Source organism: Myxocyprinus asiaticus, chromosome 47 (genome assembly GCF_019703515.2).
Source record: "Myxocyprinus asiaticus isolate MX2 ecotype Aquarium Trade chromosome 47, UBuf_Myxa_2, whole genome shotgun sequence".
Classification (NCBI taxonomy): Eukaryota; Metazoa; Chordata; class Actinopteri; order Cypriniformes; family Catostomidae; genus Myxocyprinus; species Myxocyprinus asiaticus.
Genome location: NC_059390.1, coordinates 5,465,681 through 5,491,871, shown reverse-complemented (window position 1 = coordinate 5,491,871; position 26,191 = coordinate 5,465,681). Strand labels below are relative to the sequence as shown.

The 26,191-nt window shown below is 35.9% G+C and overlaps 1 protein-coding gene across 1 annotated transcript; it reads right to left on the bottom strand.

Annotated features, from left to right (window-relative positions):
• Positions 1-4,601: 4,601 nt before the first annotated feature.
• si:dkey-14d8.21 (deleted in malignant brain tumors 1 protein) lies at positions 4,602-14,055 on the bottom strand. The gene is made up of 11 exons (XM_051690825.1): positions 14,044-14,055; positions 13,096-13,134; positions 12,538-12,912; positions 11,198-11,506; positions 10,511-10,816; positions 10,080-10,388; positions 9,357-9,662; positions 8,458-8,763; positions 5,492-5,574; positions 5,298-5,399; positions 4,602-5,182 (listed from the first exon to the last, which is right to left on the bottom strand). Exons 2-10 carry the CDS (start codon positions 13,127-13,129, stop codon positions 5,301-5,303), a joined length of 2,127 nt encoding a protein of 708 aa, XP_051546785.1. The 5' UTR covers positions 13,130-13,134; positions 14,044-14,055; the 3' UTR covers positions 4,602-5,182; positions 5,298-5,300.
• Positions 14,056-26,191: the final 12,136 nt, after the last annotated feature.

Here is a 26,191-nt window from a genome sequence, read left to right as displayed (position 1 = left end):
ATGTAGAGCAGTTTGTGGATTTTGGGGAAGTTGTGAGAGTAGGTACCAGTAGGTTCTGTCTTTCCTCTACCTCTCAAATGACTGTTAAGGTTTATTTTTATGATTTCAAATTAATCGTAGTAGAAGCATTTAGAGCTAAATGTAAACTCTGTAAAGATGTAAAACTTCACTGTCTATTTTCGCCAAGACCCACCCACCTAGACAGTCACATCTGGTCTGACTGTTATGTAAAGCGGCCAACCACTGTTTGTTTAATCTCGGATTTTGCTTTATTTATTTATTTATTTATTTTTTAAAGGAGGGTATGATACACAATACATTTGTATGGTAATCAACATTATGCCACAAATGCTGTCGATTGACTTGTATTGAACACGGAATATTAATTTAAGGGCAGGTAAATCTGAAATTTATGATACCCCAATAATGAACAGGCGAGCAATAAAATGGTGGTTAATTCAGATAATGGCACAGTGGCAAACGGTTGTACAGAGAACCCTGAAGAAAGAGAGACTGACAGATTGTTTGAAAACAAATTGAAAGAATACATTGAAATGCACACCTACGCTATACTTATGGGTTTTGTCCAAACTCCTATTAGACGTTAGACTAGTTAATGGGGGCGATACATGTTCCGGAAGAGTGGAATACTTCTATTGGGGACAATCGGGAACAATCTGTGATGTTGGCTAGGATGCTACAGATGCTGCGGTGGTGTGCAATGGCATGGGTTGTGGGACCCCTGTAGAAACAAAGACTGGGGCATGTTTTGGAGAAGGCTCAGGAGAAATATGGCTGGAAGATTTAAGTTGTTTTGGGAATGAATCAGGATTGATTCAGTGTCCATCAAGGGGACTAGGAATCAGCAGCTGCAACCATAGACAAGATGCTGGGGTCATCTGTCGAGGTAGGTTGAAATCTTACAAGCTATAATTTTGCAAGCAAACAATTTTGTCAAATGAACTTTGATACTGGTTTGACAAGGCCTTGTCAGATAGATAGATAGATAGATAGATAGATTGTAGCTTGATTGATGTTTAGTAGATGTAGCTTGAAAGCTCTGTAGACCTTGTTCACAGTAGTGCCATCTTTAATTTTTTTAACGGGAATGAAAATGAGACTGTGAGGACTAACCATCTCTTCAATGGCATGCACAGTAAAAAGCTGTATAAACTTGTGGATCACATCTGATTTTCCACAACTCAAGTTGTCTGGGGTTTTTGGTTACTGAATGTTCATGGAAACTCCTCAGTGAAACTAAAAATACTTTAAACAACTGCACAGTCCATTAAACAGATTGTACCCACTGAATATACCTCACAGCCTTGTTGTTATTCCCAGCGCTGCTGTGAATAAGGTTAATAGGATGACTTGCAGTCAGAAATTTTGGTCTTAGTTTAGGGATTTTGAAAAAAACCCAAAACAAGTCTTGAGAATAACAGTATGTTGGCTTTGTCAAGCCACCATAATAAACCCAGACAAGGTGCTCAAGACCTCGGCATGGAACGGAGGAGTCTTGTATCACCTTGAAGGGTCTGACTATATATTATCCCACTTATTACACAACTGAAATAATAATAATAGTAAAACAATATATGGACATAAAATATTGATTTACAGGTGCATCTCAATAAATTAGAATGTTGTAGAAAAGTTCATTTATTTCAGTAATTCAACTCAAATTGTGAAACTCGTGTATTAAATAAATTCAATGCACACAGACTGAAGTAGTTTAAGTCTTTGGTTCTTTTAATTGTGATGATTTTGGCTCACATTTAACAAAAACCCACCAATTCACTATCTCAAAAAATTAGAATACATCATAAGACCAATAAAAAAAACATTTTTAGTGAATTGTTGGCCTTCTGGAAAGTATGTTCATTTACTGTATATGTACTCAATACTTGGTAGGGGCTCCTTTTGCTTTAATTACTGCCTCAATTCGGCGTGGCATGGAGGTGATCAGTTTGTGGCACTGCTGAGGTGGTATGGAAGCCCAGGTTTCTTTGACAGTGGCCTTCAGCTCATCTGCATTTTTTGGTCTCTTGTTTCTCATTTTCCTCTTGACAATACCCCATAGATTCTCTATGGGGTTCAGGTCTGGTGAGTTTGCTGGCCAGTCAAGCACACCAACACCATGGTCATTTAACCAACTTTTGGTGCTTTTGACAGTGTGGGCAGGTGCCAAATCCTGCTGGAAAATGAAATCAGCATCTTTAAAAAGCTGGTCAGCAGAAGGAAGCATGAAGTGCTCCAAAATTTCTTGGTAAACGGGTGCAGTGACTTTGGTTTTCAAAAAACACAATGGGCCAACACCAGCAGATGACATTGCACCCCAAATCATCACAGACTGTGGAAACTTAACACTGGACTTCAAGCAACTTGGGCTATGAGCTTCTCCACCCTTCCTCCAGACTCTAGGACCTTGGTTTCCAAATGAAATACAAAACTTGCTCTCATCTGAAAAGAGGACTTTGGAACACTGGGCAACAGTCCAGTTCTTCTTCTCCTTAGCCCAGGTAAGACGCCTCTGACGTTGTCTGTGGTTCAGGAGTGGCTTAACAAGAGGAATACGACAATTGTAGCCAAATTCCTTGACATGTCTGTGTGTGGTGGCTCTTGATGCCTTGACCCCAGCCTCAGTCCATTCCTTGTGAAGTTCACCCAAATTCTTGAATCGATTTTGCTTGACAATCCTCAAGGCTGCGGTTCTCTCGGTTGGTTGTGCATCTTTTTCTTCAACACTTTTTCCTTCCACTCAACTTTCTGTTAACATGCTTGGATACAGCACTCTGTGAACAGCCAGCTTCTTTGGCAATGAATGTTTGTGGCTTACCCTCCTTGTGAAGGGTGTCAATGATTGTCTTCTGGACAACTGTCAGATCAGCAGTCTTCCCCATGATTGTGTAGCCTAGTGAACCAAACTGAGAGACCATTTTGAAGGCTCAGGAAACCTTTGCAGGTGTTTTGAGTTGATTAGCTGATTGGCATGTCACCATATTCTAATTTTTTGAGATAGTGAATTGGTGGGTTTTTGTTAAATGTGAGCCAAAATCATCACAATTAAAAGAACCAAAGACTTAAACTACTTCAGTCTGTGTGCATTGAATTTATTTAATACACGAGTTTCACAATTTGAGTTGAATTACTGAAATAAATGAACTTTTCCACGACATTCTAATTTATTGAGATGCACCTGTAGATACTGTATGTATTATTGATTTAATATCATTATAAACATGTTGTTTTCACAGGTCAGGGGTCACAGGGCCTTAATCCGTGCATGCCAGTTCACTAATTACTAATCTTAATAACATAAAGGTAATGTTTTTAATGTCCGTCTTTGCTTCACTCTGTACACAGCTTCATTTATAATTATTATTAAACTTTATCATGAAATATGTAGTAGGTGGTACATGGCTTAAGTAAATGCAAACTAAGCTCTGTACAATCAAATCTGACATTAAATTGGCAGTTCTCTATATCATCATAAGCTGGTTGCCAGAGCACAATTTTGCCAGGGATTGATATCCAAATGAGCAGAACCCAGCAGAGGAATAGATGCCCTATGAAAGAGTTACAGTGCAGATGTCCATATGCAGCACTTTTAAATACTGAAATACTGAATATTGTAAAGACATTAAATGTATATAACATACAGATGCATAGTCAGCAAGCAATATTATTTTTCTCATAAACAGCATTTATTATATTTCTTTGTTGTAAGCTTATAATGTGTTCAATTTATACACCAATGTTAATAATATGTTAAAGATTAATTAAGCTTTCATCTCCCTTCATTTTATATCATCATTGCAATGTGTTTCATAAATAAAACTTTTTCATTTTTTATTTGTCAGTGAAGTAATTCTTGAATTCAGTGAACTAAGAGCAATGTTTCAATTTTTTTTAAAGAGATTATGACATTCCTTTTTTATTTTTATATGTTCCTTGAGGTTCACTTATAATATTAGTTAAGTGTTTTGCACAACAATAATAATATATTTGTTAAACTTGATCATTTTCCACCCTCGTTCTGACCCTCCGTCGGACACACTCTGTTTTTGTGCTGCTTCTCCTTTAAGACTAAAAATAAATAAAATAAAACATGCATTATATTTTCAGTCAGGTTTATACTGAATTTCCTTCACAAAACACACATAACTGACAGTAGACCCGACCACTGACAAATTATGATTTATTTTAGCATACATGATTTTATCATTTGTCAGACTGACCTTAACAAAATAGATTTTTACATAGCTTATTTCAGCTCATTACTGGAAACTAAATTTACCTGTTTTAGGTAAGTTGTTTCTAAAATGGGCCAGAGCTGGAACAGCGCACATATAAGATTGAGTAAACAATGGGAACATTTTTTCCTGGTCTTATTAGAAAATTAGAATTTGATTTAGAAATAAGGGGAACTTGACTTATCTGTTCTTTGAAATATACTTGAAGCGTAATATTGTTATCTTCTTTTATTACGTTAAAAACATAAGCATGGAATAAAGTAAAACAAAGCGAAATAAAGTTGGAGCAAAGTGTCTTTATTTCTGAGAATTGAGATAAATATACTTTTTGACATTTTGATTAAGTATTTTTACTAGAGATATATTTGCTTATGCAATAAGATATACAGTAAAACCACAAATTAATTCACAGTTATGCAAATCACAGAATGGACGGATTGTAAAAATGAAATATGCTGTTTCAATCTACATTACATTAGAAAGCAAATAAGCAATTATATCATGCAAAGGAAATCAAAAACATTTGTAATAAAAGAAATGCATAGCATCACTGCACTCAAAATTATTACAAAACTGTCACGGACTTTGACCTTACAAATAGTCACCATATAGTAACATGTACTGTGGTTATTTACAATGTTCTACTCAAATGTTTAAATCATCACTATATGCCTTCATTTATTCAGGGATAAAACAAAATTTTTTATTGCATTCCTCTAACAATCACTATGACTTCCAAAACCTTTTCTGGCACTTGCGGCAAACTAAGCATAGCTTATGTATGCTGTATTGGATATGTTGTGAAATGTATTACATCTTTTCAGTACACCAACATTAAATTCCTCATCAGGATGATTCAGCGAGAGCGACTGTTCTCTTGAGTCTTCTCTTGAAAGGTAATTGCTTGTATGGTGAGTTACAGTTTATGTCTGTGGAAATTAGCACATGTAAAAACATTTTTGAAGGAAGATCTGATATTCTATATTTTTATATGTTTCGAAGTTACCCCTTTAACATAGGTTTATTTAAATTGAGTTTACATACCTGTCAGGGATCAAATAATTTCTTTTCCTTAAACACTTGCTTATTAAGGTGAGTTCTCCAGAGGACATTGAAATTTCCTATCTTTTGCAGCTCTTTCTTCAGCTATGAAGTTCAGAATGAGATCATAAACAATGGCAACAAGAGAAACAAGTAAAATAAAATCAAATAACAAACAGTGATTGTATATACATTACCAGGTCCATCATTTTTGCCAAGATTTCAGGGTTATTAGGATCTACACCAGCTGTCACTTCAATCCTGAGCACATCTTTAATCTCTGTGAAAAATACATATTGTTAAAAGCAACACTTGATATAATGATAGATTATATGTGTGTGATCATCCCCAAAATAACTACACATTTGGATGTAAAATCAACAGTAACTTACTGGCAACAAAGAGCCAGCAAGCTGCTGTATTTCATACCACAGTAAAATTACTGTAAAACTATCTACAGTAGTTTACAGCATACTGTGTAATGATTTACGGTATGTGCTGTACTGTAAAATTAACTACGGTAGTTGTTCGTATGATGTATATTAAAATACAGTATATTAGCTGTACATTAAAATTAATTATGGTAATTGTATGTTGTATATTAAATTGCAGTGTCCACACTGTAGAACTAACCACAGTAAGCACAGTTTTCACAGAGTTATAGTAACTAACTTCTATCTATTACAAGTAAAAAAAGAAAAAGAAAAAAAAGAATGAAACAATTGAGGCCTTTTTGCAAACTGAACATTTATTGCACAATGACAACTCAAATATCACATAAATGTTACTCATAAAGGTAACTTATGACTACACACATAAAAATTCATTCAAAAACTTCAGTATTAAGTTCACCAGATGCCCAAATGACTGAAAGAACACTCTCCAATTCTTTGCCTGTCCAGACCTAGAGAACAAAATACAAAAATCAATTCATATCATGTAAACTTCTGTCCTGATTTTATATCAACATGGCATTTAAGCTACAAGGGAGAGAATACACTCTCAACAACCACTGTGCATCGTTCAGAAAGGACTGACATGGAAGTTACTTACAGCACATTCATATTGAATAAAATTGAGAGCAAAACATTTTCACATGTTGTATATGTACATAACATAACTTTATTCTAGATGGGCGGGTCAAATAAAGTGGCCGGTATAATTCTGCAGCACATCAAAATAAAAAAAAATACAAAACTGGGTGTCCAATGAGTTGTGCACGTTCGACCGATGTAAAAGCAACATTTGTTCACAGAGAAGGTAATTTGGTTACTTAGTACTTCAAAACTTGTAAGTGCTTACTTCAATACTAAACAGAATGGCTGTCATAACTAAAGCTTTTATCTGTTTGAGAACATAAACTTAATCGTTACAAAGCTGCTTGTCAAAAATTACTTGCAGATCTTCATTGTCAAATGTCAAAATGATTATAAACTGCTAAAAGATGGCTTGTGTGATTTTGGTGCTCACCTGGTTCAGTCGAAAAGAGATTGCTTTGGTTCTGCTCCTCTCAAGGCTGAAGTGACGAGGAGTCGAGTGCAGGCTCAATGTTCAGGTTGCCAGGTGCATTCTCATACAGTTCTACGTTTTATGGTAGTGTATGAGTAAATTCAATGCAGAGAAGATATCTCCAGGTTTTCATCTTTTTGACAATAGATCACTGAATAATACCACAAATTTCCCCTCTAAATTGTGTACAGTTGTGCTCAAAAGTTTGCATACCCTGGCAGAAATTGTGAAATTTTGGCATTGATTTTGTCTTTATTTTAAGGATATTATATATAATATTAAGGTAACAGAAATCACCCAAATGGCCCTGATCAAAAGTTTACACACCCTTGAATGTCTGGCCTTGTTACAGACACACAAGGTAACACACACAGGTTTAAATGCAATTAAAGGTTAATTTAAGATTTCAGCCACAACTGCCAGAAGAATTGTTCGGGATACAAAGAAAAACCCACAGGTAACCTCAGGAGAAATACAGGCTGCTCTGGAAAAAGACAGTGTGGTTGTTTCAACAACCACACTATCCTGAACAATTCTTCTGGCAGTTGTGGCTGAAATCTTTCTTGGTCTACCTGACCTTGGCTTGGTATCAAGAGATCCCAGAATTTTCCACTTCTTAATAAGTGATTGAACATTACTGACTGGCATTTTCAAGGCTTTGGATATCTTTTTATATCCTTTTCCATCTTTATAAAGTTCCATTACCTTGTTACGCAGGTCTTTTGACAGTTCTTTTCTGCTCCCCATGGCTCAATATCTAGCCTGCTCTGTGCATCCACGTGAGAGCTAACAAACTCATTGACTATTATACACAGACATTAATTGCAATTTCAAAAGCCACAGGTGTGGAAAATTAACCTTTAATTTCTATTTAAACCTGTGTGTGTCACCTTGTGTGTCTGTAACAAGGCCAAACATTCAAGGGTATGTAAACTTTTGATCAGGGCCATTTGGGTGATTTCTGTTACCATTATGATTTAAAAAGGAGCCAAACAACTATGTGATAATAAATGGCTTCATATGATCACTATCCTTAAATAAAAGACAGTTTTTTTGCATGATCAGTCATATTTTCAAAATCAATGCCAAAATTTCAATTTCTGCCAGGGTATGCAAACATTTGAGCACAACTGTATGTATAGGTTTGAGATTGGGCCAGTTCTCATGCAACTTAACAGTAAATTATTGTAATCATTTCCTCGCTCATTTCCCCCTAAAGAAACAGCTCAGTTTGACAACAGTAATCTACAGTAAGGCATGGAGGAAAATACAGCAATACTGTAAAAACAACAAAAATAATTTACATTGTAGACTGTGTAATATATTTGTTGTGCCATATTATGACAGTTGAGTGATGATTTAAGCATAATGTTTCTTTGCACAAATGTTTTATACAGAAAGAAGAACTGCATTACAAATTAAAAGGATCACTCAACAATCTGACTCTTTCGCTCATTGAATACATTTATCCTGGCTGTTGGCGAGTAGTATATTTCTACAATGGCATCGGTAACTGAAAACTTGTTTTTTTTTAATTAATATTATTTATTAAAAAACGAAAACAACTACTGTGTGCACCTTTTATTTTACCTGGTTAATATTTGCAAATGCCCAAACAAAGTGATGAATGTGTTCTGTAAGGGTTCGGACCCACCTCTGCAGATGATCCCAGCATCATACGCATGAATACAGCTGTGTTTTCCCCACTCAGCAAATGAACAGTCCCTGAGGTTTGTCTCGTCACTTTTGCATCTGAGGGAATCCATCCATATTTGCCCCTCAACTGGCCCAAAATAGGCATTCATCAAGGGCTGCACATTACCACCACAGCCCAGCTCTTTACAGAGGACTACACCGTCGGCAACATCCCAGTCATTGTGGCACACTGATCCCCACCGTCCATCGTGATACACCTGTACTGTGCCTTTACAGGTGTTGTCCTGATTCAACAGTCTCACCTCTATAAGAAGTCAGAAGAGGACCTATAAACCTATACTTTACATTGCATTAATATTAGGGGTGTAAAAATGCATTGATGCATTACCAAATGTAATAATCGACTATAATTACTATAATTAAACCCAATGCATTGCACATGTAATTCTTTTTATGAGCGTTTTCCTTTTAATTTATAGGACAGTTTAGACGAGACAGGAAAGTAGATGGGGAATGGGATCGGGACATGATTCGATGAGGTCAAATAAGAACCTGCATCACCATGAGAGCTGCATTCCCAAACAGCTTTTTGTATGCGATCACTTTACTTTCTTATTCAAAATACAATTCTCGAGTCTGTCAGTGTATAACTTGCCAAAATAATTTATTTGAACGGAATCAAACCAAATTGTGATTTTGTACTGTAAAGTACTTATAAAGAATTGTAACTTGTAATTTAATCAAATAGTTACCAATGTAAATATTTACACCCCTAATTTAAAGTGGCTTAAAAGGACAATTAAGCTATTTTAAAATATGGAAATATGGACAATTATTATTATTTATTTTTTTGTAAAAGAAACTGCTGTCTTGAAGTTTGTAAAGCATCCAGTTTACCTCGACAGATGACACCTGCATCTTTTTTGTGGTCACAGTTGTGTGTTCCCCATCCATTTGAATTGCAGGACATCACAGATAACTCAGTCCCTCTACATTTCACATCATCCATCCATATTTTTCCTACACCGCTTCCAAAATAAGCATCAGTCTTTACCTCTACTGGACTTCCGCACCCCAGTTCTCTACAAAGGACTTGAGCATCAGTCATATCCCAGCTGTCAGAACAAACGGTTCCCCACTGATTGTTATAAAGAACCTCCACTCTTCCTGAACAGCTGGTGTTTCCATCTACCAGCCGTACTTCTATGAGACAGAGTAAGTGATATCTCAGACAACACATGTTATGGATCATGACTTCTATAGAATTTTTTAAATATCATTAAATGTCTATTATTAAGATGGTATGCAGACTTGTTTAACATGGTCCTAATAATTTGTTGTACCAAAACTAGGTGTCAAATTTGTGCATAACAACATATCTGTGTATAAATGGGTACTTGACATATAACATGTCAGTGGAGTATTTTTATCAACATAAAAATTTTAGGTTAATCTTTGCATGAATGTCAATGGAAAAGTGTATTCACTAGTCCTGCAGTGTGATAAATGATTTATTAAAAGTACTAATATCCTCTGTAGCCTTTAATTTTAGCGCATCTACTCCTATACACTTTTGTATATTTCAAACACTCTTCCTGTTTTGACAATGATTTGACTTGCCTCCACAGACAACTCCTGTATCCCTCACATGTGTACAGGTACTGCTTATTCCAGGAAAACTGCACTCCTTCACTGAAGACTCACTCCCAGTACACTTTAATCCATCCATCATTATTGTACCTGAACCATTCCCAAAATAAGATCCAACGTATGCCCCTTTAAGAGGACCACAGCCAAGCTCTCGACACATAACAATACCATCCAGATCGTCCCAGTAGGTGTCACAAATTGTTCCCCAGTCTTCACTATCACGAATTTGTACTGTACCAAAACACATGTTCGAGTGTGGAGGATTCACCAGTTTTGTCTCTGAAGGGGGAAAATGTAGAATGAATTCTAGGCGACAAATTAATAAGGGGAAATGTGTCCGTTAATGTTCTGTTTGAATCGGTGAAAAAGAGGATGAGGTCGTGTCTGTAGTTGAAACTTACTTCTGCAGATAACTCCTGCGTCATCATCGTGGGAGCAGAGATTTTTGTTTCTCGCTGATATACAGCTTTTCAGACCGTCTTCAGTCCCAGTACAATCAGAATCAAACAGCCATATATCACCTGAGCCCTTCTTAAAATAAGCTCCACCCTTGACACTTAATGCAGTCCCACAATTAACCTGTTTGCAGATCAAGTCTCCGCCCAGCCGATTCCAGTCTTTATCACAAAGTGTACCCCACCCCATATTGGTGTAGAGGATCTCCACCCTCCCAGAGCAATAGTCATCTCCATCTACCAGCCTAACCTCTAAAGAAATAAGACGAGGACATACATGAGCAGAATGCAATGTGAATTCCTCAAAAAAAAAAAAAAAAAAAATATATATATATATAGATAGATAGATATAGATAGATAGATGATAGATAGATATATTATTATTATTATTATTATTTATTTTTTGCTTTTTGTGTTTTGACATCTCTCAAAATTTGTCAAAAACATATCCGGATAATTTTTCAACAAAAAATCAAAGCATAGTCTATATACTGTATACACTGTGTATGTCATAATGCAAGCAATCTTAATGCTAAAATATGACCCGGAAATGTTCTTGATAGTTTTTGTTGTTGTTGTTGTTGTTGTTGTTGCCAAACAGCTTTTGAGTCCAATTCAAGTGGTTGTTCCTACCTGAACACGTGACTCCAGCCTCACTCGCATTTGTACAAGTGGTAACTCCCCAACCATTAAATGTACAATCTTTAACTGAAGCCTCCTTGCCCTTGCATTTAAGACCATCCATCCATATTTTCCCTGTGCTCTGCCCAAATTTAGATCCAACATGTACTGCAGCTGGACTTCCACAGCCACGTTCTCGGCACACCACGGCTGCATCAAACATATCCCAGTCGGTGTCGCAGACTGTTCCCCACTCTCTATTGTAAAAAATCTCCACTCTCCCCGAACACATGGTACCGGTCCCCTGTAACCTGATGGTGGCTATTGAAGAGAAAAAGAAAGCAGAAATTAAATGTAATAAACAGTAAGGACAGAATCTGAATTATTTAAGATTTAGAGAATCATTAGAAATTCTAGCTTATTTCAAGTAGATCCCCCAAAAAGAATATTCTGTCATCATTTACTCACCCTAACCGATATGACTTTCTTTTCCCGTTGAATACAAGAAGAGATTTTAGGCAGAATTTTTGGGACTGGCAGTCTCGGTCCCAGTTCACTTTTATTGTACTCTAAAAAGAGCAGTGTCAACATTCTTTGAAATTTCTCCTCAAGTGTTTCCCAGACGAACAAAAGTCCAACATGATAACACGAGAAATCAAAGTATTGGTTCTTAATGTTCTTGTACCCTAAAATCGACCCCATTCAGCCAAGTTACTGACAAACGTCATCCCCCATTAGACCTTTTTGTATCAACAGACCCTTTTCACATTTCCAGCTTTGGAACGCGAATGTAAACTATTGCAGGGTAAGCTTCAATAGTGGTAAATGGGAGACCAAAAGCAAATTATATTATTCCACTATTACGTTTCCATCAATAAATAGTTCGTTAAACCAAGTAAATGTACATATTTATTTGGAAATAATTGAATAATTCAATACTCATTCTTATATTAAGTACTCATTTCTTTTATAATAACCAATTAAAAACATAATTTATAACATCCACTTACAAAAAGCTACTACTATGTTTAAATCTTTCTCTCTCTTTTTTTTTCTTTTCATAATTAAAGCATAATATTTCCAAAAGTTGTTTTTAATAATGATAGGCTAAATTTCCAGATGACACCTGATGGACAAATGACCAAAAACACATCCAGCGTAAGCCACTAGGGGCAGTTGTTAGAATTTCAGTGAGCACAGACCGATTTCTGCTGAAGAACTTTCGGTCTACTGTCGCCAAATTCACAGTGCGATCAGTCTGGAGAGTCAAGCGGGTTTTGAAACAACACAAGGGTGAGTAAATATCACAGAATCTTAATTTTTGGGTGAATTATCCCTTTAATAGAACTTACGGCTACAGATCACTCCAGCGTCTTTCGTGTGATCACACGTGTCGGTGTGGTTACTCCAATCACAATCAAGTACTGAACTCTCATTGCCGAAACAGTTCAGATCATCTGTGAATGATGATCCTGAACCCTCACCAAAAAATGCTCCAGTCTTCACTTCTGAAATAGGACCACAGCCTACCTCTATACAGATCATGTTGGCTTCTACTTCATCAAACCCTTCATCACAAACGGTTCCCCATTCTTCTGTGTAGATCTCTACTGTTCCAGAACAAGCATTTGGACCATTCACCACTCTAACGAGAGTGGTAGGTGTAGTAATGGCGGGACCACCTCCATCAGGACCACCTTCACCACTTTTACCACTTTCCACATTGCCTGTTTGAAAAATAAAAAGTCAAGGAGAGTCACATGTACCATGTGTATATTACATCTTAAATTGCAGGATGTGTGTGTGTGTGTGTGTGTGTGTGTGTGTGTGTGTGTGTGTGTGTGTGTGTGTGTGTGTGTGTGTGTGTAAAAACAAAAAAGTGTGTCCGTCTGTGTGTGTCGTCATCTCACCCATAAGCAAAAAAAGGCTAAACAAATACAGCATGGTGACTGAAAAGACACACACACAAAAAAAATATTGCATTAGTAAACAGCGAAAGACAAAAATAAACATAAACTGAAAATAACTTGTACAGCAATACCTTGAGGATTCAGCTGTTACTAGTAAAGCTACTGGTCAGTAAGTTAGTACAATTATTCTATTCCAATTCATCTATCTTCTTAAGAATTTCCCAAAATTTCTGTCTTAAGTACCCTCCCAACCTCATGAATAAAGCTCAAGAACCTTCTCATAACCACCAAACCACAGATTTGTTCCCTTTATCTCATTCTATATTTGATATTATTTAGTATTATCATAAATGTTACTTTAAATAGTCACAATACCATGTATGGGTTAAAAAAGACTCATCAAGTAGCTCATATAATTTGCTGACTGTCACCACACTCTCATGCAGACATTACACACATTATTTGTATTTTTTCCTTGAAAGGAGTTTCAACAGAATAATTTTAATCGTACAATGTTTTTAATCTATTGACAGCCCTAATATTTTTAAGACAATTTCTTTAAAAAAAAAAAAAGAAAAAGAAAAAGCTAAATCAATGGCTGCACCTGCTTAATACACACATGCATTTACCAATGCAAGGTAACAATATTCAATTAGAATTACAGTACATGCTGGTGAAATTTCTGTTTTTAAGTGCTTTAAGTGCTCCAATGTTTCCTAAAAACTAGTTTATAGTTTCACTTTCATTTAATATATGTCTCACAATGCTCCTTCATGTTAAAAAGACATGAAAATCAAAATCATGAAGACATATACATTTTTTAAATGACACCCACTACATCCAAGAACACACTGATAGTAAGAAAATAATTTGAGATTGATAAATTCATGGCAATACGTTACTTGATCAAATGTTATTAAACTAGACTAAGAAATAGGAGATTAAAACCTTGTGATGCCATTCCTCTGATGCTCTGCCGCTCAGTCCTTGGAGGAGTGGGTGAAGAGTGTTTGTAGAGGTGTAAGATGCCTTTGTACAGAACCAACCCCCCACCCCCCAATCCACCCCCCACCCCACCCACCCAACAATATGCTCTAAACAAGCCTTCACACTGGCAGGGAGGAAAGGATCTCTGGTTACTACTATGAATAAACAAGTTTTTTGGTAGCTTATGAAACAAGTAGTGCAAGAAGTACTGTTTAAATGCAAATTTGATAAGCCGTTTTGGACATGTGCAAGTCGTGCCGTTAGATTTAAGCATTGTATCATTTAAGAATTAAGTAATGCAAAATAAAATGCATAGCTTTCTCTAATTGGTTCTGAGAATTTGTTGAGATGTTTTTTTTTTTTTTTTTTTTTTTTTTTTCCCAAGTCAGACAGACAGATTTGGCAATCAAATCTTTATTTAACTATTCAAATAGGTTAAGAGAAATCAAAGCCTTGCAAATTTGCTCCGGCTGCTCAAGGAATATGCAAATGAGCTGAAATGTCTGAAGGAGCCTGAACAGAAACATTTGTGAAACTTTTCCAACAGTGACTGAAATATGAAACGTTTTACTATGCACACTGAAAGAAAACGATAAATCGCTTTCAACCAAAAGCTTGGTAAAAAGAATACATGCATTTGCTAGTATCAACAAAATTCATTTACATATCTAAGGTTCATGTAAAATATTAAAATATTAAATATTTAATGTTTCTGATTTGTTTTTAACCAAAAAGGGTGCTGTGCTTCAAATGCACAATAAGGACATGTCAGGACAACCATGGCCACCAATTTAAAAAGCACCTGTTTTCCATGAATAATATTTTGGTTGTAAAGGCAAACCCATGCAAATCATTGCTTGTCACCTACATAACTCAGCATTTACTTGCCCTGCAGTGTATTTACAGCTCTGAACAAATGGGAAACAGTGGGAAAAGTGAAACTGCTTGTAACAACTGATTTCATAAACTTTAAAATTCAAGTTTGCATATGGCAGACTAAACATTTCACACTGCTGAGTACAAACTCAAAGTGGAGCACTAACTCCGGAATTTGGTAATGTTTAAAAGCATTACATTAGTAGGAATATCCCACATCCGACTTTAAATCCAGCACAGCATTACACACTAACTATGCCTTTTCTGTGCTCAGCAGACCAAAGTAATGAAGAGGAAATCATTCCTAGACACCAGATGAAGAAGATATATAGCAATGTTTAGAATGAAATACAGGTAAATTGCTTACTACACAGTTGTCATTTAAGACAAATGTCATTGGTTCTGGTATATCTTGTGATTGATCATCATTAACCTCAAACCTGAAGCGACGGCTCTTGATATGCTATGTTTGAATGTATGAAAGCACAAATGACATCTTAGAGCTACAGTCAAGGGGAAGTTTCTTAGCAAATAATTCTTTACATTTTTGCCTGCTCATCACACAATGCATCATATGGCTTCAGAAAACTTAGAATATAGCACATAATATTGAGTTGTATGGATCACTTTTATGGTTGTTTTTGTCACTTTTGGAGCTCAACTGTCCCCGTTCACTTTTATTGTATGGAAAAAAAGGCCACATATATTAAAGAAAAAAAACTGCTTTAGTGTTTCACAGACAAATGGACAAACTATTTTGTTTGTAATGACACAAAGATAAGCAAATGTCAATTTATATTTTTTTATTTTGTGCAAGATGACAGAAGTGGTAGGAGATATGAATATATTGCAGTAGTGTAATAAAAAGAAATCACCAATGGAATCACCAATGTTCAGTAAAGTTCATGTGAGATTTGGGTGTTTTAGTAATCACTGAATTGTAAATTAAATTACATTTCAAAAGGTTTTTCAGTTATATTCCTCAATACATGCTTGCTTTCTTGTTTCATAAGAGAGAGCAAAACCATGCATTAAGGAATATTACAATTTATAAATAGAATAGAATTAAATTAAATTAAAATTCTGGTTTCAGTACAAGTTAAGCTCAATCGACAGCATTTGTTGCATAATGCTGATTACCACAAAAATTAATTTTGACTCATCCCTCCTTTTCTTTAAAAAAGCAAAAATGGAGGTTACAGTGAGGCACTTACAATAGAAGTGAATGGAGGGTTTAAAGGCTTATAATTTTATAAAAGCACTAACATTAATTCTTCTGTTAAAACTCATGTATTATTTGAGCTGTAAAGTTGTTTTATAATAATTTTTACAGTCCTTTTAGGATTTTATTTTTTGTTGACATTACATCGTCATGGCAATGAAGATGTAAAATTGGCTATAACTTTACCCAGAAAAGGTTAGTAAGAGGTTTTATCACACTAAAATCATGTTTACACGAATCAGTGGTGTAACTAGAGGGATGGCAGGGTGGGCAGCCGCCCTAGGGCCCGGGGTGAGAGGGGGCCCACAATGGTCGACCAAAGGAAACCATAAAAATGACAGCGTATAACGTGATAGATCAATAACGTGAAATGGCTGTGTAAAAGCAGTATACACACCTATAGAATTCGCTTAATCCTGTGCGAATTGACGATAAAAGAATCCACTGTAAAATGTCATGAAAACTAATCTAAACTAATAATTTTAGCCATAGTTAAATATTATTTTATTATGCATCTTTAATTAACTGATTTCTTTATTTAATTTTGTCTTTGTTTAATTTTGTAATTTTCGCCTTCAGTTAATTTCCATTGAAATGCTGTTATATACCAGATAATTGATTTTATATAGACAAATTTGCTCGAGGAAATGATAAAATATATACAACATATAAAAACAATACATAAATTAATGTAATTAAAAAATAAAATAAGGGACTTTTATCATATATATTATTATTCTCAGTTTGTCATATTTCAGTCAAAGCGAATAACTTTTCACCACAGGAGGCCGGTGTTCAGTTAAATATCACTGACTTAAATTTTGAATGCAGGCCTATATATATATATATATATATATATATATATATATATATATATATATATATATATATATATACACATATATATGAATGTGATTAAAAATAAAAGAAGGGACTTTTATTATATATGACGCGATTATTTTTTCACCACAAGAGGGCGCTGTTCAGTAAATTATTACTGGTTTGAATTTTTTAATATACTGCATAATTAATACATTTTTACATTTACAAGACAGATCACAACCACTAAAATTAATACCAAATCACTTTTATCATACATGTTATTGTCCCCAGTTTACAGGTCTACAGGCTTTCCAACAACCCTCAACCAAGACTCACTAGAAAATCCACCAAGATTATCCATCAAGAATATTTTAGGATTTGTCAATATTTTATTAATATAAAATATTCTTTTAATAAAAGCAAAATGTATTTCAGTTTACTGAGTAATAAAAATAATTGAATATAAATGTAAAATAATGTATTACAAGGTTTACCCTCTGACTCCAGTTAAGTCAAAGAAATACTGTATGTGGCAGCAATGTAATTCTCATAAATCACCACAGGATGACGCCTCCAGTGAATTTCCATTGAAATACAGTTAAATTCCAGTTCTTTTGTTTTTAAGTATTTATTAATTATCATAGGTCAGAAGACAGAACACTGTCATGCACAGTCATGCTCCGTTTGCCTTTTTTAAATCAAGCAATTTTTTTTTTCACCACAGAAGAGTGCCGTTCAATAAAATATTGCTGCCTCGAATTTTATAATATAGCATTTATAAATATATATTTTTAATTTACAAGACATAGCAAGCACTTAAAATAATGCCAAATTACTTTTATTACTTTTCTATTATTTTCCTCAGTTTGCAGGTCTACATAGGCTGTCAAACAGCACAACACCAAGACTCAATAGAAAGGAATCTTTTTTTTAATTTATTTCTTTATACAAATAATTTTAAATATATGTAAAATTGTATTTAATTAATACAATTCCTCAGACTCGAGTTACAGTCTTATGAAAGGTTGCTGCAGTGAAATTTGACACAAATCACCACAGGAGTCAACTGTTATCAGCCCTTGTACATTTACTAAATGGTGGTTTATGAGAACCTGCTTGGAAACACTCGTCCTAAATAAATTTTGTTAAATCATTCGTGCACGTGCCATTATTTTGCATAAGTTTTACATTTATGTATCTTTATTTATACGCCCTGAAACATCCTCTCATATGTCCCAGCAGGTGTCCTCTGTCAAATCATTAGATGCATGTTATGTTGGATTAAATGCATTTGCTGCAGTATGATGATGATGCTCACGTGCTTTCATGAACCTCGTCCACAGCTCACACCTGCACTGAACACCTGACGCTCTTCTGGACACTTCTTCACATTCAGAGGCAATGAAAGCTTCTATAAAGTTACAAAAATCATGTTGTTTATCAACTCTGTATGTATAAATGTAGTCATGTCTTCTTAAAGGTATAGAACAAGTTTGTTTACATGCTGGCTCTCTTGCTGAACTCTCTTGTCAGACCTTAAAGGTGCTGCTGAGTGTAATTGTTATTATATTAAAATACTTTCTCCTATCCTAGCTTAATATGCAGAGTTAACTGTAAGTAAGACATTCATTGGGATTTTACTGAAAAAGTGTAAACACTGTGGCTCTGTGTTGCTTTGAGCGTCCCATCCAGCCCAACATAGCAACATTGGCTCATCTAGTTGTGTGAGTTTGTGGTGGGACAGTTGGGTTTGTGTTCATGAAAACTGTCTGAATGCAGTCCTTATTTGTGCAGTTTTGTTGGGTGATCCTAGCGGCACAAAAGTTACACCTTACCTTTAAGAATCAGAATCAGAATCAGAATGAGCTTTATTGCCAAGTGTTCTCATGTACACAAGGAATATTTATTTATTTATTTATTTATTTATTTTGGTGATAGGAGAAACAAGTGCACACAGAACATTACAGTGAGACACAGAATATAAAACAAGGTAAGGGTATAAACAGACATACAAATAATAGGACATATAACATAGAATGGCATGTGTGCATGTGCAAGTGGTAATGTATGTGCAAGGTAGGGGTATGTACAGTTATTGAATTAAATCTGAGTGAATTTATATTATTGCACTATGGGGTAGTTCTGCGGCAGTTTAATTTTTCATGTGGAAAATGGCCTGAGGGTAGTATCTGTTCTTGTGCCTGGGTGTCCTGGCGCTCTGTAGCGCTGGCCAGAAGGCAACAGTTCAAAGAGGGAGTGGGCAGGGTGTGTGGAATCCAGAGTGATTCTTCCTGCATGTTTCCTCACTCTGGAGACGTACAGGTCTTGGAGGGTGGGCAGGGGGGCACCAATAATCCTCTCACCAGTCCTGACTGTCCATTATAGTTTCCCCCTTAATTATACACCCCTTGTGTATAATTAACGGCTGAACCAAATCAGACAGTTATAGATGTACACAGGATAGACTGTTGCCTTCTGGCCGACGCTTCAGAGCTCTGAGCACCAGAACCGTAAGGCACAGGAACCGTTTTTTCCCCCAGGCTATCCATCTAATGAAAAGTGAAAACTGCCCCACAGCAGGGATCCAGTGATGTCCTTCAGGTTCATGACCACAGACGTGAGAGCGACAGGTCTGTAGTCATTTAGTCCTGTGATTTGGGTTTTTCTGGGGGACTGGAATGATGGTAAAGCATTTGAAGCAGCAGGGAACTTCACACTGCTCCAGTGATCCATTGTAGATCTGTGTGAAGATGGGGGCCAGTTGGTCAGAGCAGACTTTCAGACAGGCAGGCGAAACACCGTCCGGGCCTGAAAGACCCAGCAAACATCCTTCTCACAGATCATAAGTGCAGATTGAGTAGCAGGAGGGGGGAGGAGGGGGGTTCCAGAAGTTGTTGGTGTGTGTGTGAAGTGAAGATCAGAGCGGAGGAGGGGTGTGAGACTGAGCTTTTCAAACCTGCAGTAAAACATATTCAGTTAATCAGCCATTTGTTGATTCTCTACAGAGCGAGGGGGGTGTATTATACTTGGTAATGCTTTTCAGGCCTTTCCACACAGATGCAGGATCATTGGCTGAAAACATTTTCAGCTTTTCAGAGTAGCTTCTTTTAGCCACTCTGATTTCCTTAGTCAATGTGTTCCTGGCCTGGTTGTACAATATTTTATCCCCACTTCTGTAAGCATCCTCTTTGGCATGACGAAGCTGTAAACCATAGTTTATCGTTATTGAATTATAAAAATGTCCTAGTAGGGATGCACATATCCTCACAGAAACTGATATATGATTGTGGCAGCGGGGGCATAGTCGAGCATTCATCTGGAGAGAGAGAAAGCGGTAAAGGTGCATACACCTGTGCCAGATTATGATTAACACCTGTTTCCAATTCTAGTGAGCTTGGGGAGAGCAGCATAAAAGCTACCACGGCAGCGCCAAGGAGGGAGAGAGAGTCAGAGATCTAGAGTAGAGTAGACGTTGTGTTGTTGTGAAGCTAATGTGTAATTGTGAAGCTGATAATTCATTGGGAAGCTGTAAGCCCAGAAAGTTGCTGATTAAAAGCCTTACCTGTGACTGGAGAAACCCAGTTCCCTGTGTCCTTCTTCCCTCATGCTGTGAAGCTTGTAACAATGATGTCACAGTATCCGTGAGCTCGTCAAGGTCTGTGGCTGCAGCCTCAAAAACTCCAATCACTGCAGTCTGCTTCATTGGTCCATCTCTTTACAGTCCTTCCTACAGGCTTAGCTTATTTTAGTTTCTGCTTGTAGGTCAGAAGAAGATGAACCAGACAGTGATCAGAGAGTCCTAAAGATGCACGTGGGACAAAGCGATATGCATCCTTTACAGTGGTGTAGCATTGGTCCAATATACTGTATTTCTGTCTCTGGTGGGGCATGTGATGTGTTGTTTGTATTTTGGCAGTTCACGGGTGAGGTTAGCTTTATTAAAATCTCCCAGAATAATAAACTACCTTTAATCAGCAGTTGTTGCATTGCAGAAACTGCAGCATACCTTTGTAAGCATCATTAGAATAGCACACATTTATTCATAGGTAGAAATAGTAGTAGAAATTGTAGTTTTGATGTTGTAGTCTCACTGTAAGTAACATACTACTGTATGGATGTTTGATAATAGAATCAGTTGGTGTTGTGGAAAGCCCTGATTTTCTCCTGCTGCTTCATGCTTTTCCTACTTCCAGTTATGACTGGTACACGAGAGACTTGAAATGCAATTTTCAGATATAAAACTGTTATAATTGCAGTCAGGCAGCAATAAACTAAATATGTTGCAATCTAAGAATAATTTACATACAATGACTGAACACTTCAGTATTCAGTAACGCTAGCTTCAGTATTTTCATTTTGTAGCAGTTGCTCAGTTGATGTGTTTGTTCAAGCTTGTTCTGTCATTGTGCAGATCTGGGATTCTCTGACTAGTCATTGCACTAGGCTTTGGTTTCCAGCAGTGTTGGGCAAGCTACTCAAAAAATGCAGGAAGCTAAGCTACTAACTACTCAACAAAAAAACAAAAAATTGTTAAGCTAAGCTAAAAGCTACACTTAAGAGAACGCAGCAAGTTACACTACAAGCTACACGCCAAAAATAGCTTGCTACATTTAAGCTACTTTTTTTTTTCAACCAGATGCACAGAGCATACTGTCACAGGCAAAGCATCTAAAAGTTTTTACATGATGCTTATCTAAGCCATTGTACAATATAGTACAGTATAGTGCAAAGCAGTATACAAGTATAGAGTGTGGTGCAGTATGAAATGTATGTGCATGTAAAAAAACGTGAAAATTCATATTTATACATGCTACCTATACAAACCCATGTGTTCAAAATGAAAAATCAAAATTTTTACATTTTATTTTCCATATTTATACTACTACCTCTACAAACCCATACCCATTTGAACATAATTATTATGTTCATAAAAATTATCTTTCATTTTTTCCTGTATAAAAACTCAAGTACACAAACTATTCATCTTATCCTGTAATTCTGTGTCTAGCTCTTGTATTTCTGTAATAGAAGCTTATGATCGGAGGCCACATTTCTTGTGTGTGTGTGAGCACATCTGGGCAATAACAATGTGATATCTGATGGTATCAGATGGTAATACCATGGTACTTTGAGATACAATTACCATATTTATGTACCATTCTGTATTTACATGGTGCTTCAAAGTACTTCAAAGAATACCATGGTACTACCATTATAATTTGATATATGATTACCATATTCATATGCAATTGAATTTACATGGTGCTTCAAGGTAATTCAAAGAATACCATGGTTCTACTATGGTACATCACTATATGATTAACTTATTCATATACCATTGCCTTAACATGGTGCCCCCAGGTAATGCTACATGTCCAAAAAACATGGTAATGCCATGGTACTTTTTTCATGTAGGATGTTTTGATACACTTTTGGTGGTAAAATGTCTTTACCTGCAGTAGTCGCTCACAAACTGCACACGTGTTGAACTTAATAAAGACCTTCATCACTGGCAAACGATAGGACACATTTGCAGGTTTGGTTTCCTTTGATTGTAGATCCACTTCAACCAGCGTTATCTTTATTTTCCGTATTTTAAAATATTCCGTGAGCGTGTTGCCAAGTGAGAGCACACACCAAATGATTCAGCAGCACGCGCGAGCTTTCTGAGTCATTCAGATTGAATCGTAAAACGATTCAGACTGCTTTGCTATCACGTTTGACCAATTCATTGTAAAGAACCGACTCAGATGAGCGATTCGTTTGAGTCTTTCATCTTTATTTCTGATTCAAAACTGGTGGTAGTAAACACCAGGTGAACATATGATGTATTGGTGTAGCTTTTGTCAAAGCTACACTGCTAATATAGCTAAATAAAAATATAGCTTTGCTACTGAAAAGATACTTGATTTAAGAACGAGCAAAGCTACCGCTTCACTACTCAGAAATGTAGTTAAGCTAATAGCTTCACTATTTGTAATGAAGCTACTGCACATCACTGGTTTCCGGTAAGATGAAAGCTAAGCAGAGGTGGAAAGTAACGAATTACAACTACTCTTGTTGCAGTAAAAGTTTTCACATTTTTCTACCTTTTTAAGTATAAAAAAATAATAGTACTTTTACTTTTACTTGAGCTGATTAAAAATTAAGTATTCAACATCGCTACAGTTATATTTCACCACAATTACAAAGTCCAAAAAATACATAATATTTCTGAATATTTGACGTTTTTTGAGAAGAAGAAATAGGCAAGTTATAAGTGCTAAATCTGTTTATAAACTCAAATACGCTGTGCATGGCACAACGGATGTCTGCAGGGCACAGCATCATGAGTATAGCAGCTTGCATAAACTGCTGCTGGTGTCCTCTCTTCTCTAGCTTCTACAAGACTTTCTGCCCATCACTATACAAGAACTGTAATACTGTGATTTTCTGCATATTTCATTTTATTCTGGAAAGGAGCTGTTCATTCAGATACGAATCCACCGAAATTGACAACAATATCCCCGAAATTCAAAATATGGGGATAAAAATGTCCACGCAAAGAGTTCCCATGTTTTATTAATAATATCTGATATAGTTACAATTACATACATTGCGATCTTCTTTTGACTTTTCACTGAACATCATAATTTTTTTCCCACCGTCCGGTTCCTCGCATCATCACACGCACAGACGGGTCCGCTTCTATCAATCCGCATCAGTTCGGTATTGTACTCCCACGTTCAATTCCGTAACCGTTCGCCTCTATTGTTCAAAATAAATTGTCCTAGCATGTAACACTCTTGCTCACGGTTCTGTACTGTACTTCCCTGCCCTGTGCTGCTGTTGATCTGTCTGAAAAGCCTCACCCGCTAGTGGCCAAAAGTGCACTAGGGATGGATTTTTTGTAACCAAATGTTACAATTTACTTAATAATAATGCCTCAATATGTTGAATAACCATAATGTTAATTAAGCCTTTATTATTACAACTATAATACAATAATACATATACAGAACAACCACTTTTAGTGTTTGAATCAATCATATCTCTCACTAAACACTGTGTGAAATGTTTATTTTTGCCTTATTTTATTCAGTTGGCATGTATGAGTTGATAACAGTTTGCTTAATAATCTCATTCCATATCTGGACATACGTGAATGAGAATAAACCTGAAATAGGAATGTGTTTTAGTCACAATGCACATTATGTAGTTTAGAGACGATTTAGAGACGATTTAGAGACATTTAGAATGTTACAAATGGCTATTTCTATTTAAATAAATGTTATATTCTTAAAATGTTCTGTTCGTCCAAGAATCCTATTGCAGCAATGCAGGTCTTTGGTATTTAGAAGCTGCTAGTTTAGGACCTGCGAGGAATCTGTTTCTCAAACTAGAGACTGTGATTTACTTGTCTTTTTGTTGTGCATCTGGCCGTCCACATCCCTCTCTATCCTGGTTAGAGATTATTTTTTCAAAACAGTCATGCAGAATAGCCTTCAACTCTCTAAAACAATAGACTTTAGGAGAAAATAGAATTTCAGGAGAAATGTGTTTCTTTTTGCCTATTTTTAAAACCAAAATTTGACTTACAAGTGTGAAGCAACTTGTAAGAACTCAATACCTCAGCAAATGGGGAAAAACCCACTGTACTGTGATTTCCTCATGGTAACGCAACCATTTTCAATTGTTCTAATAATAAGAACATTTTCTTGAGTACCAAATTAGCACTTTAAAATGCTTTTGTAAGGAATAGGTGACACAGTATATGTTTGCCATCACAGGTAAAGAAAAAATTGAATAAATACCACTTAAAACAATTTGAAACCGTAATAATAATGTGCAATGAATGGCAGTATTTTTGATCAATGTAATGCATCCTTGGTGAAAGGAAGCATCAGTTTCTTTCAAGAACAAAAATGTTTTTGTGTTCTAAAAGTGGAAGTGTATATACTATATATAAAATATAATTTTCATAAAGTAACTTGTAACATAATTAAGTAGTTTCTCTGCAAACTACTTATTTACTCTTACTTGAGTTATATTTCTCAGTACTTCTACTTGTACTCAAGTGAATAATTTCTTCAGTAGCAGTACTTTTACTTAAGTAAAAAAAAAAAAAAAAAATCAGTACTCTTTCCACCACTTAAGCCAAGTAATCGTTATGAATAAATTGTATTAAGTTCCCCTAGTACTACTGTTTTGAAATCTTGGCCATTGAGATATATTGTCTTTTGTCATCCATAATATAATTTTTATGTCTAAATAATTATTTATACATATTTTACAAACCCTCTCCCTCATGGTGACACTGTTGCTCCATCTTTGAGCAGGTCTGTGTGGTGAGGCCCTGATTGCTCTTTTAGGACTGTCAGAGCAGAGGATCAATATCCAGTCACATGTCAAGTAAAGTCATGTCATTTTTATTTGTATAGCACTTTTCACAACACACATCATTTCAAAGCAGCTTTACAGAAAATCATACATTAACAGAAAATGAAACCGTAATATCTATAAAGTCTTTGAGTCATCATTGTGTAGTTTGATTAAATACAATTATGAAGTGTGTATAAAAATAAGTAATTAAATAATAATTGTATTTAGAACCCCAGTGAGCAAGCCGAAGGCGACTGTAGCAAGGAACACAAAACTCCATAAGATATTGGTCAATGGAGAAAAATAACCTTGGGAGAAACCGTGCTCACTGTGGAGGCCAGTTCCCCTCTGGCTAACATCATGAATATAATGCAAATATTACTTATTTATGTGCAGTGCAAGTCATGGTTTAAAATGATTAATCTAAGTAAGTGTTAAGGGCCAGTGTTTAAACAAAGATTTTGTAAGAACTGTAAGATTAATGACTAATGTCTTTGAAATTCATCCTGGATTAACTTCTGTCATATAGATTAATTTTCCTTTGTTAGTTGGCTGATGAAGGGTTTTGTTGGCAATTTATTGATAGTCTATGTATTCCATTTTAAGAGTGTAGTCCATCATTAGACCATCATTAGTGAGGTGCTTCACAGTTCAACCGGCCGGTAATTTCAATGAGGTCTATCCTAAATCCAAGGTTCAGGCAAAAGCATATGAAGTATCCCATGTCTTATGGTTTGAGTTGGAATCAGTTCATCCCCTGAAGTCCATCGTAATAGAGTGAAGTGTTGTCTGGCTGGCACCGGCTGCATTTTGTCGTCATCACTCAGA

Bases quoted from the DNA above. Each gene is read 5' to 3' on its own strand.
- si:dkey-14d8.21 (XM_051690825.1), bottom strand. From the start codon at position 13,129: ATGCTGTATTTGTTTAGCCTTTTTTTGCTTATGG. The intron at 5,575-8,457 runs GTGGGTCCGAAC...TATTTTTCACAG, and splicing joins TGCTGGGATCATCTGCAGAG to AGATTAAAGATGTGCTCAGG. The intron at 5,400-5,491 runs GTAATGTATATA...TGAACTTCATAG, and splicing joins TGGCAAAAATGATGGACCTG to CTGAAGAAAGAGCTGCAAAA.